The sequence below is a fragment of the Lactuca virosa genome, chromosome 6 (genome assembly GCF_052849685.1).
Source record: "Lactuca virosa cultivar CGN04683 chromosome 6, Lactuca_virosa_CGN04683_v6, whole genome shotgun sequence".
NCBI lineage: Eukaryota > Viridiplantae > Streptophyta > Magnoliopsida > Asterales > Asteraceae > Lactuca > Lactuca virosa.
The window spans coordinates 36,851,949-36,865,283 of record NC_136431.1 but is presented as its reverse complement, the minus strand read 5'-3'; the positions used below and the strand labels follow the sequence as shown (position 1 = coordinate 36,865,283).

General features: G+C 41.8%; 3 protein-coding genes across 3 annotated transcripts; 1 reads left to right on the top strand and 2 right to left on the bottom strand.

The window, feature by feature from the left end:
* Window positions 1–2,215: 2,215 nt before the first annotated feature.
* On the bottom strand, window positions 2,216–2,584 carry LOC145121445 (uncharacterized). Its single transcript, XM_079057194.1, has one exon. It carries the CDS (start codon window positions 2,582–2,584, stop codon window positions 2,216–2,218), a length of 369 nt encoding a protein of 122 aa, XP_078913320.1.
* A 1,730-nt stretch (window positions 2,585–4,314) lies between these two features.
* LOC145121444 (uncharacterized) lies at window positions 4,315–4,725 on the top strand. Its single transcript, XM_079057193.1, has one exon. It carries the CDS (start codon window positions 4,315–4,317, stop codon window positions 4,723–4,725), a length of 411 nt encoding a protein of 136 aa, XP_078913319.1.
* Window positions 4,726–5,416: 691 nt separating this feature from the next.
* LOC145121443 (uncharacterized) lies at window positions 5,417–6,240 on the bottom strand. Its single transcript, XM_079057192.1, has 2 exons — window positions 5,941–6,240; window positions 5,417–5,842 (listed from the first exon to the last, which is right to left on the bottom strand). The coding sequence occupies exons 1-2, from the start codon at window positions 6,238–6,240 to the stop codon at window positions 5,417–5,419; spliced, it is 726 nt and encodes a 241-aa protein (XP_078913318.1).
* Window positions 6,241–13,335: the final 7,095 nt, after the last annotated feature.

Below are 13,335 nucleotides of genomic sequence, written 5' to 3'. Positions count from 1 at the left end.
GCTTCTGTAGTTGGAATTCGACCCTGTTTTGCACGCCAAATAAAAGTATTTACTTTAATCGGGACCTCTTTCACCCATTCAAATCTTCCAATATTAACTGGAATGCAATTATCTAATTTTTTCCTCAAAGCGTTGACCTGATAGTCTCCTGTGGTTGTGAGAGGACATCTCCAATCCACTCCCCCATTCATTGATTGATTTTTAAGCACCATCCCAAGAGTAATTCCGCATTTATCCAAATCCTTTTGTGAGCACGCGATATTATTCCAAACCCCGGTCAGAGTTTTTAAATAAAAGATGTGGTCCGGTTTGCCCGCCAGATTATGTATACTTGAAATTGATTTTGCCCAAATTGACTCAGGTTCTGATCTGAACCTCCACCACCATTTAATGATCAAAGCAGTATTGAAAGCCTTTATCGATCCAACTCCTAGACCTCCTACTGTCTTGTTAGCAATTATTTTATTCCAAGATACCCAATGAATCTTGGACTGACCTTCTGAACCACCCCACAAGAACCGACGCCTCAACTTTTCTAATTTGTCAATGATACCTGTAGGTGCAACAAAGAGAGACATGAAGTATGTAGGAAGGTTCCCGAGGACTGACTTTATGAGTGTTAATCTCCCGCCAAAAGATAAAGTCTTCGATTTCCAATAGGTAAGTTTATTTTGAAATCTTTCAATCACCGGTTGCCAATGTTTCTTAAGACGCATGTTGGCACCCATTGGTACCCCGAGATAGTTAAATGGAAGAATTGCTGGTTCGCATCCAAGAGGTGATGCCCAACGAGCAACTTCATCCGAATTTGCTCCCACTCCAAAGACTCTAGATTTATAGAAATTGACTTTTAGACCCAAAGATGCATGAAAACATCTTAAAATTCTTGCGAGATTCTTGATATTGTGCTCGGTCCATTCTACGACGAATAAAGCATCATCGGCATATAGCAAGTGTGAGATGGTTGGGCCTCCATTCGGTAATTGCAACCCTTGAAAACCTCCATGCACACACGCTTCTTTCATTGCGACACTTAAGCCTTCCATTGCTGTGATAAAAAGAAATAGGGACAAAGGATCCCCTTGGCGGACTCCCTTAGAAGTTGTGAACTCATTTGTAGGAGTTCCATTGATCAAAACCGATGCTTTTGAGGATGTTAAACAGCCTTTGATCCATCCCCTCCATTTATTGCCAAAACCCATTTGAATTAGATTGTTATTTAGAAACTCCCAATTTACGGAATCAAAAGCTTTATCAAAATCTACTTTTAAAAGTAGAATCTTTTTTTAACCTTTTTCGACCAAGCACATATTTCGTTCACTAAAAGTGGACCATCAAGGATATTTCGCCCCGCAACATAGGCTGTTTGTACCTCATCAATGCATTGTCCCATAACGAGTTTTAGTCTCACCGCTAGAATCTTTGCGATGATCTTGTATATACACCCAATCAAGCTTATCGGGCGGTAATCCTTTAACTGTTGCGGGTCTTTGATTTTAGGTAACAGAGATATAAAGGATGAATTACAAGAAGGATCGATTTTTCCGTGTAGTTCAAATTACTTCACCACCGCCGCGATATCCCCCAGTAGAACTTCCCAATATTTCTTTATAAACTTGAATGTAAATCCATCGGGCCCAGGGGATTTGTTATTCCCACAGGCCCAAACCGTGTTTTTGATTTCCTGGAGTGTTATAGGGGCCTCTAAGGCCAACTTGTCATTGTCATTAATTTTTCGAAATAAGTTACTTCGGAAAGCAGGTCTGATAGGCCACTCTTCATGGAACTTGGATTGAAAGAATTTTAGAGCTTCCAATTTAATGATAACAGGATCCGTGCACCAGTTACCATTAATCATGAGGCCATTTATGCGATTTCTCCTGTTATTGTTGTTGATGGACCCATGAAATAGTTTGGAGTTCTCATCCCCGTCTACCGCCCACCGTATCTTTGCTTTCTGTTTTGCATCCATCACCCCCATCCTTTCCATTTCGATTATGTCCTTGTAGCTCAGCCTCCGAGTTTCAAGTTCTTCATCTGAAAGTAGCCTACTCTCCGCCCCCATGTCCAATTTATGAACAACTTCTTTTATTCTCTTTAGTTCCGCTTCTTCCTTGGAATGATCAGCCCTTCGCCACACACGAATCGCCTCTTTAATGCATTTCAATTTAGCATTCATATATAAGTCTGGTGTTCCGTATCCAATAAAGTTGTTCTAGGCAGTAATGAAAACCTTCTCGAACCCATCTCTCGATAGCCACGAGTTAAACATCTTGAACGGGGGAGGCCCAAAATCACGCCATGAAGTAGAAAGAAGAATAAGGCAGTGATCAGATATCTCCCTGGGTAAAGCTGTAACCGTTGCAGATGGTGCGAGATCGATGAACTTGGGACAAACAAGAAAGCGGTCCAACTTACTTAATTTGAGATCACCATTGCGGAAATAAGTAAAACGATGCCCACCCATCTTTATGTCAATGAGACCATTTTCATGTACAAAGTTATTGAAATCATTTGCTAATCTTGCACAAAAAACCGAATTGAACCGTTCATCAGGTCTACGAACCACATTAAAATCCCCCATCAATACCCAAATCCCTCATTTATTCTGTTTTTAAATTTTACTTATCAATCTATTTTTAAATTTTACACTCTAATTATATTAAATTAATAATATTAAAATAAAAAATAAAATGAAATTAATACATATTATAAGGTAATATAGATTATATATTTATTTGAATCAACCATTATAATTTTATATAACTAAAAAAATATCTCTTAATTAGTAATTCATTTAAAGTAATTGATTAATAATTTTAAGTTTTTATTATAAAAGTTTAATTAATTTTATAACCGTAGTTCCACCGTTATTAAACTAAATAGAATCATATACTCAATATAACTCTTAATATCGTTGTCTCTAATAAAATATAATTCTATACACCGAATATAACTCTTATTATCGTTATCTCTAATAATCTATACGTGTGTCTATATATATATATATATATATATATATATATATATATATATATATATATATATATATATATATATATATATATATATAGAATAGAATAGAAAACAATATTAGGTCATAATCAAGAAACAAAAAAACCAAAAAAATCGAGATTTCGTCAATATGGTTCTTTCGCAAGAAAAAGTATTACAGGCGGCAGCGAATGTAGAAACAGTGCAGGCGACGAATGGAGAAAAGGCTGAGATGGGAACTAAACTGAAGAAGTTCATTGTATGCACGTCGATTATGGCAGTTTTAATTATAGCATTTTGCATCCGCGTACGCATAGAAACTCTGGGTTCTTATTAAGATAGCGAGAAATCCGTCGCCTGTTTCAGCATAATTACATATAGTAATCACAAAGGCGTAGAAATCCAGCTTCCAGGTTACAAGGAAGAAGTTGTAATCTCAACCGCTGCTACTCCCGACGATTGCCTGAAAATCCAGTTGGGTGGCTCTCGCTCCAATCCTCGTCTTCATTACAAACCCATAACATCAATAACATCAAACACAACATGCATACATATTGATGTGTCTCGAGAAAGATATAATTCCTCTTCAGTCGTTGGCGAAGGTACAAAAACTAACGATGTTGATTTGGCACTCATATCATCGATTTCAATCTTATTTTTGAACATTCTAGTTTGGATAATACCTATGGCGCTTCAAAAATTTGCGATAATTCTCATAAGCATCTATGCGATTGTTTCATTCCTTTGTGCTTCGGTGACACTGTTTAATCTGGTAGGAGGACCAGATACACAGCAATGACAATCATCAAGTGAGTAGAATTGTATTTAGTAATTAATAGCCTAGAGTTTGATTTTTTCAGAATGTAATTGACGTTTTGATAAGGAGCGTTTGGATTAGTGAATTATTTTTATGTCATTTTGAATGTGTCAAAGGGATTGAATTTATATGTATTTAAAATCTATTTTGAGCTTGGTTGTTATAAATAACTATATCTTTATCCTTAATTATGAACGCATGTTAATAACAAGTGAAGATGCTTCATATATTTATGGTAACGAACAAGCATGTACATGTATATGTGATTATACGAACAAGCATGTACACACTTGTATTTATGATATATTTATGGTAACGAACAAGCATGTACACACTTGTATTTATTCACGATTGTAATGAGAATGTCAACATGAGAATTCATGTCTTTACATGGTATCATGCCTATCCTTTTTTCTCTCTCTCTCTAAAATGCATCGTTCCCTACACTTCTTCTTCTTCTTCCTTGTAAACCTTACTTTCCATTTATTTATTTTCTCTCTCAAATGGCCACCTCCGAAAAGCTTTACGAAATCACAAACATCCGCGCTTCAGTTCCTCTCATCCTCGATTTAGACTGTCATAATTATGATGCGTGGTGGGAAGTATTCTACACCCACTGTGCCCGGTATGGCGTTACCGATCACTTGACTTCCGATGTCAGAATCTCTGATGGTCTCCCACAAGCTCATTGCGATCGCATAGATGATCTCATCAAATCATGGATGTACGAAACTCTCTCACAAGCCCTCCTTAACACGATCCTGAAGTCCAAAGCATCCGCTCATACTCTTTGGATGAATCTCGAGAAACTGTTTCGTGATACTAAAGAAGCAAAAGCATTTCAACTAGATAACGAGATTCGTAACATCACTATGGGGGATTCCTTTGTCATCGCCTATTGCACTGGGGTTTAAGCCATTGTTGATCTTCTTGAGAACCTTGACTCCCCAATACCGGATAAAAATCTCGTAATGTGTACCATAAATGGGTTATCGTCTAAATTTGACTCCATTGCTACCCTCATTCGATACACTTAACTAACCCCTTCCTTCTCATCCACTCGCTCCATTCACCTGGTTGAAGAACAACATATGGCTCTTGGTCTCCCTGTTCCTCACTCACATGTGGACTATCATCCTCACCAACGTTGCTGCTTTCCGACGCCTCTCGTGGTGGTTCAGGTTGTTGGAACAGACCCTACAACCTCTAAACAAATAAGAAAGAAAACAAAAGTTGTTCCCTGTTGTTGCTGTACACGAACAGAAAAGAATAAGGAAAACAGATGGAGACTTTTTTGTTTATTTTCTGGACTCAACCACACTTTATTAATCAAAAGCAACTGGCTATAAATAGCCTACAAAAACCAACGGGAATAAGCAACCTAAAGCCTAAAAACTAGCCATTACTCCTAAAGAAAAGGACCCTACAATGACCAAATATACATCACGTTTTCTCAATTTGAACTTGGTCAAAGTCCTTTATTCAAACATTAAATAAACAACCAAATACTACCATTTTACCCATACCCATAACTTCAATAAACCCATAACCCATGTCAAGATTACCCAACACTCAACCCCTTAATCTTGACATGAATCTGATTCTTCAAAGCAGTGTTGCTGGCTCATTATCATCTTCAGTCAAATGAACTTCTTCTTTTAATTCCTTTTTAGGACACTCAGCTGCATAATGTCCATATTCTTGACAATTGTAGCATTTAATATGTCTCTTGTCTCGATACATACCTTGCTCCCTTCGATCTTCATAGCTTTGGAACCGACCATCTCGACCTCTACCACGACCTCTTCCTTGACCCCGACCTCTTCCTTGTCCAGATTGATCTTGACTAAAGTTACCACACTTAGTTCTTTCTCCCCATTCCTCTTTTGACAGTAAAAGTTTGTTTTGATGTTGATCATTCTCATCTTCATCAAGAACCTTGATTCTCTCTTCATATGCCTTCAACCTTCCCACAGCTTCCTCAAGTGACATGTCCTCTATCTCTGAGTATTGCTCAATAGATGCAACAATCTGCAAAAATTTCTTAGGAATCGAATTTAGTAGTTTTCTTACCACTATCTCATCGTTCAAGCTAGACCCAAGACTCTTGAATTTGGATGCAATCTCACTAAGTTTCCCGAAAACTCATCAATCGTGCCACCCACTTTCATCTTCAACATCTCTAGCTCAGTTCTAAGTGTTTGAAGTCTCGCATTTTGAACTCTTTCGGCTCCCAAATACCGCACACGAAGCGCTCCCCACACATCTTTTGAATCCTTATGATTAGCAACTTGAAGCAATATATCTTTAGGTGGAGTTTGAAACACAAATGCTCTTGCCATCAGATTTTTCTTTGCCTCAATCGCTTTTCCAGTTTCCAGATTAACCGCTTCCCATAAGCCGTATGCTTGTAAGATCGACTCCACCATAATCGACCAACTTGTATAATTTGTAGCTGTTAACTTGGGGCATTGCAGCGGGATACTTTGATTGGTCACGGGTACAGCCTGACTTGATCCTTCCGGGTTTGTTGCTGGCACCTTCCTTAACTTGACCTTTCTTCTTGTACAGAACCAACCAATTCAGATCACACACACATATCACACAGATCTGAATTATTTTCGATCTTTTTTCTTTCTTCAAACCACCCACACACACTTGCAGGTGCACCAGAAATCTTGTTTTCTGATCTTCTTTCTCCCTTTGACTAACTTCTTCACATAGATTGACTTCACCACACAGGTTCCCTATCTTCTGTGTTCACCCAGAACTTGAATTGAGCACACATCACTTTCTCAGCACACAACACTTTCTTAGCACACAACTTTCTCTTCACACAGATCAATCTTCAACACTCACTCTCAAAGATTTCATGCTTTTGAACTTGGATTTTGTAACGCCCGGTTCCCGGTACGTATTTTAAATTTAAAGATTTTATGTTTTTACATTGGGACTCGGCGAGTTGGAGGCCCAACTCGTCGAGTAGACAAGACTTTGGTCGCGGGTTGTAAGTAACCTACACGACGAGTCGAGAGCCCGACTCGGCGAGTAGGACTGTCTGGATGAAACCCTAATATTTAGGGTTTGCACCCTATTTAAACAACTTATCTTGTCTCAACCCAACCTCCATCGTCCCTCCCAACTCAGAGAAACCCTAAATCGAAACCTTAACCTTGTTTGAGTGTTCTTGAGCCATTTTTGTGTGTTTGTGGTGATTGTGAAGCTTGAGAAGAAGAAGGAGCTTGGAAGTTCGAGTGGAAGCTAGTAGATCCAGAGATTGTGCCCCATTTCCAGCTCACTTGAAGTATAAAGCTGAAACCTTGACCATCTAACTCTTAGATCTCTAGTTAGGGCTCATTTGTACCCCTTTTCTAAGCTTTGTAAGGCCATATTCGGGATTGGGTGTGTATCATGGAGTTACACTTCGGATCTGGAACCATTGAGGGTTCCCATGGCATAAAGGTGCCAACTTTATGGCCATGGGAAGCCCATGCATCTTATAAACCCATTTTATAGCCTTTTGAGCCAAAAACCCCATGCATGGACATCAAGTTCGTAGCTTTACGTATAAAACGGACCCTAGGAGGTCAGATCTATGATTTGGATGCATTAAGACCCACTGAAATCGATTGTATAGTTTTGGACAAAAAGGGACTGAGCGAGTCGTTCATGGGACTCGACGAGTCGGGTCATAGTTTCCCCCAAACGTCATCTGGAAATGGTCTTTGGTTGAGTTGAAGGAAAACGCAGCCTGTTGGGGTTTGTTATGGACTTGAAGATCGAAGGACTCGACGAGTGCAAGGAGGAACTCGTCAAGTCATAAACTAAACACCTTCATGCGGATGAAGATGAACTCGACGAGTTCAAGGATGAACTCGACGGGTCAGTTGAAGAAGGTCTTGATATTTTGTTGAAGGCGAACTCGTTGAGCTCTTGCTAGATTCGACGAGCAGGGATGGGGTTGTAGCGTTTCGTGGACGTGTGGACTCGACGAGTTGATGGACCAACTCGGCGAGTCTAGTCAACCAGATTTTGACTTTGACCAAAGTTGACTTTGACTAGGGTTTTGACCTTGACTTTGACTTGGACTTGAGTTGACCCTTGTAAGGGTTATGAGTATGAAATGGTAATTTAGAAAGGTTGTTGTGTAGGGATTGAGGAGTTGAGAAGATTTGATTTTAATACCGAGGACCGTGCAGACACTACATGACATCGAGGTGAGTTACCTTCCAGTAGTAGTGGGTCTACGGCCACAATGTCGACCCACTAGTAGGAGTTGGTTGATAGATGATTGTATTTGTGATAATTATCTAGGTTTGCTACTACCGATATGTGTTATGTGTTAGCGTGATATGATAATTATATGTTACATTATTATTTGGTAGTGGTAGGGGGTGATATAGTCCCCAGTTTAGCGGTTGAAAGATATCGAAGGGGAGGTTAGCTCCTGGTTACCGGTTGAAAGATACCGAATGAGAGGTTAGTTCCTGGCTACCGGTTGAAAGATACCGAAGGGGAGGTTAGTTCCCGGCTACCGGTTGAAAGATACCGAAGGGGAGGTTAGTTCCTAGTTACCGGTTGAAAGATATCAAATGGGGGGCCCCGCTCCCAGTTATGCCAGGCAGATACCGGTTGCAAGATACCGAGGAACAGGCATTAGGTGGTATGTGGTATGATGGGGGAACTCACTAAGCTTTATGCTTACGGTTTTCAGTTTTGGTTGCAGGTACCTCTTCGTCGAAGGGGAAGGAGCGGACACGGTAGCAACGCATCGCACACACATGATTTCTGTATTTTGAGATCCATGGGATTTGTACTCTGACATTATTACTACTTTCTGTTATGATTTTTGAGACACGTGATGACTTGAAATGATAATGATGTTGTTTTTCAGTAAATGGTTTTATAAGTATTATATTTAAAAACGAAAATTTTTGGTCTTGAAAATTGGGATGTTACAAGTTGGTATCAAAGCCCTGGTTTGAGGGATTCAGACACACCTTCGGGGATGTCTGAACTCAAATCGAGGGTATGAAGTATTTTTACAAGAAATAGTTTTTCTAAAACTTAAAATAAAAATGTTTCGAGAAAGAACAAGGTGTGTGATGTGTGCGACCGGCCGAGCTCAAGTAAGTTTTCCCCAAGATACCCATACATGTTATGATATGATGTGATATGATTATGAGAATCGCATGTTAGATTAGGGCTAAGGATCTAGGAATGATGCCTTATATGCTTGTTGCCCTTGTATGAGAACTGCATGCTAGATTAGGGCTAAGGATCAAGGAAGATGCCTTATGTGCCTGTTGTATGTGCCTATGGAATTATATGCTAGAGCTGATTCATCAGTAAAATGATGGCCGAAATAGGATATGCTTAGTATGGTTACTCAATGCTCGAATGCTGCTTGCTTTGTGATTTTAGGAGTTCTAGTTATCTTTAGCTAACTAGTAAACGGATACGTTAAGTTACATATTGCAAGGAAGAAATAATTTCAGAAGGTTAGGTCTAGCCCTATTGCGCAACTCTTGTTTGAGTCCAACTGTTGTAGGGTAGGACCTCTCATTCGAAGAATTATATGGTCTTAGTAATATGTAATGGTATTCACAAGCTAGTTAGGTAAAGAAGGCAGGAGTTCCTTATGCAGCTGATGGCGGAGAGTAGGTCGAAGAGTTACCCTACGGTAAGCCTAGGATGAGATTAGTGCAACAAGCAGTAGTAGTGAAGGGGACTTGGTGAAGTCAAGGTAATCCTTGAGGAAAGTACGGATAAATGTGGAAGGTAGTATGGGCCCGTACTACTGAAAGCAGAGGATCCGTACTCGAGTCAATGAGGGTCGAGATGGAACCAGGGAACTTGTAGTGTGTGATATCCCTCGTGGTTATGTATGACCCTGACAAATATATGTTTTGTTTCAGAATGGTGATGATTACGTGACATGGAGGAGGAGGAGGTTCAGGGTCAGGGTCAGGATCAGGCTCAGGATCAGGTTAGGGATCAGGTGCTGAGCCAGTTGATGAGGGACTACTTGAGTTCATTGCTTCTGAGATCACCAGAGGAATCCTTGAGTCGACCCCGGTGATTTTCGGGTCAATCAAGGAAGGGATTATTGAGCTGATCGAGGATCGCCTCAGGGCGTTCAGGAGCGACTGGGCGGCTAACCAGTCAGGGGCGTGCATACTGTCCTTTAAGGACTTCAGGGGGAGTGGTGCACCGGATTTCCATGGGTCGAAGGACCCCATCGTGGCCAGGAGGTGGATCACAGACATCGAGTCTGCACAGTTGACGAGCTTCTGCCCTGAGGGGTCGAAGGTTCGATATGCTGCAGGTTGTTTGAGGGACAGGGCTAGGGATTAGTGGGAGTCAGTTGGTGATTCCTTGGGAGCCTCAGCTGTTGAGGCTATGACCTGGCCGAACTTTGTGACCAGGTTCAGGACTGAGTTTGCGCCGGCTGTGGAGCTTCAGCAACTGGCCAGGGAGTTACTCGACATGAGACAGACTACAGAGACAGTGGCAGAGATTACTGCCAAGTTCCGGGAGAGGGCCTTGTTGGTTCCTCAGTATGTGGGGGATGAGGAGATGTGGAAGACCCGCTATCATGATATGTTGAGGGTTGATATCCGAGAGCATGTCAGCTACTCGGCATACCCGACCCTGGATTCCATGATTTCCAAGGAGAGGGAGAGGGAGATAGACTTGGAGCATATCAGGAAGAGGAAGGCGGAGGAAGGACATGTTACTGGGGCTTCGGGGAGGAAGCCTAAGGGATTCGACTCTAGGTCGAAGGGCCAGCAGGGTCGGGGCCGCTGTGGGAAATACGGCAGGTCACATGAGGGGGTTTGCCGCACTGGGTCGGGATCAGGCTGCTATAAGTGCGGCAAGACTGGGCACTTTGGTAGGGATTGTACTGCCCCTGCCCCCACCTTTCAGACATCAGACCTGATTTGCTTTCATTGCAATCAGAAGGGCCATAAAAAGGCCAACTGCCCGAGATTGACAGCAGCAGCGCCAGTGACGGCGCCAGCTCCAGCGACCCTACGGATTACGGATGGTCGGCAGGGCAAGACAGAGGCTCCAGTGGTGAGGAGCCGAGCCTTCCAGTTGACTACCGAGGAGGCACGCGCCGCACCCGATGTGGTGACATGTATGATTTCTTCTCCCTAGCTTTTATTATATGTTGTTTATGATATTTATGTGCTATGATATGTGTTTTGTTTAGGATCGCTCCATGTGAACGACATTCCAGTTCAGGCGTTGTTCGATTCGGGTGCTACCCGATCATTTGTCTCTCTTCCACTTAGAAAGAAGTTCCCTGAGTCTTCAGGCATGTTGGATTGCCCGCTAGAGGTCGAGATTGCTGACGATCGATCAGTTCGAGCATCAGAGGTTTTCAGAGATTGTGTGTTGAGGTTGTTCGAGGAGCGCTATTTGGTAGACTTGGTTCCCATACCATTGCGTGGGAATAAGGTCATCATCAGTATGGATTGGTTGAGCCCTAATGGGACTGTGATTGACTGCGCGCAACAGTTGGTACGTTCAAGGACCCCAAGTGGGGGTGAGCTGGTGATTCAGGGCGAGAGGCCACAACGTGGACCAACTTTATGCTCAGCAGCGAGGGCTAGGCGCTACCTTCAGCAGGGTTGCGTCGTATATGTCGCCTACGTCATGGATACCCGGGAGGAGGGTAAGGTGACTGTGAGTGATGTGTCGGTGGTGCGAGAGTACCCGGATGTGTTTCCAGAGGAGTTTCCTGGGATACCTTCGGAGAGACAGGTGGACTTTAGGATCGACCTGGTTCCTGGTGCGGCCCCGATAGCCAAGGCACCGTATCGGTTGGCTCCTCCCAAGATGCAAAAGTTGTCTATACAGCTGCAGGAGCTGTTAGACAAGGGATTCATCAGACCGAGCAGTTCACCCTGGGGAGTCCCGATTCTGTTCGTGAAAAAGAAGGATGGGTCGTATTGGATGTGTATAGATTACCGGGAGCTGAACAAGGTAACGGTGAAGAACCGTTACCCACTCCCGAGGATTGATGATCTCTTTGACCAGCTGCAGGGGGCATCTTGGTTTTCTAAGATAGATTTACATTCAGGCTACCATCAGATGAGGGTCAGAGACGAGGATGTGCAGAAGACTGTGTTCCGGACTCGCTATGGCCACTATGAGTTCGTGGTGATGCCCTTCGGGCTCACCAATGCTCCTGCCGCGTTCATGGACCTCATGAACCGCGTATGCAGACCGATGCTGGATCAGTCTGTGATAGTTTTCATCGATGACATCTTGGTTAACTCCAAGACACAGGAGCAGCACGAGAAGCACTTGCGAGAGGTGTTGGATACCTTGAGGAGGGAGAGCTTTGTTAGAAAATCGGGATAATAATAGCCTTGGAAATTCTGAGAATTGTGTATATACTTTCAGATTAAAGTATTTGGGTGGTACTCCCAACCTTTAATCGGATAAGACTCAAAAATGAGAGCAAGAACAGAGAATCTGGGTGTTATGAATTTCGTGTGTACCATCAAAATGAAGACCAAAAATTAGTTAAGTAACCTTTCCATCGGAAAACTGTCACCAGACAATTGTATGTCTGAAAACTGTCACAAAAAACAGTTTGATGTCTGAAACCTGTCACTAATCCGGGTTATTTATATAAGGGTCAAAACAAAGTAAAAAACCGGGTTTATTTCCAAAAATTCAGCTCGACCCCAGCCAGGGGCTCTGCCCCTTGGACCCCGCCAGGGGCTGCCGCCCCTTGGACCCCGCTCTTAGGGACGCTGCCCCCGGACCCCCGTTCGTTTAGGGGCTTCGCCCCTAAATAACAGTCTACTTTAAATCTTGAATGAACTTAAACAAGTGTGCACTCCGCACCTTCCTTACTTGTTTAAATTTCATCAAGATTTATTTTTGGTCAACAAGTCAATCCATTACACTTAAATACACATTGATGATACAAAATCACCAACAAACCTCCCCCATTTAAGTGTAATCTTGATTAACTTAAAACAAAACATACCAACAACAAACTGATGTATAAATGAAATATCGTGACGATTGAATTTCACATTAGTATATTACTCATTCCAAATATTCGAATATCAGGGTGTCACTAAGGATTGAACCCTTCTATTCTCAGAGAATACATGAAGATAATATACACAATAGTTTACATTCTCAAAGTTCTAACTTGACACTATATTTTACTAGCTTGTGTCCCATCCTTCAATAAGCATGTCAAAGTCAAGTCCCAACTTCTTGAAGCAGCTAAACTTCATGCTTATATAGGTACTTCTTTTGTTCTGCACCTGCAAATGCAATTTTTCAAAGAACTATTAAGAAATTAAATTTCAACCTCCTTAACTTGCAGTACTGAACACATACCTTGGGATAATGATAATAATGTGTTCCAATCTTCAAATATCAAGCTTTCCACATTGAATTCAGCATCTAATATTACATTAGATGGGAATCGGGTATCTCAATATAAAAGATTTTAAGTGGACTTTAAAGCCATCCCTACAGCCGCC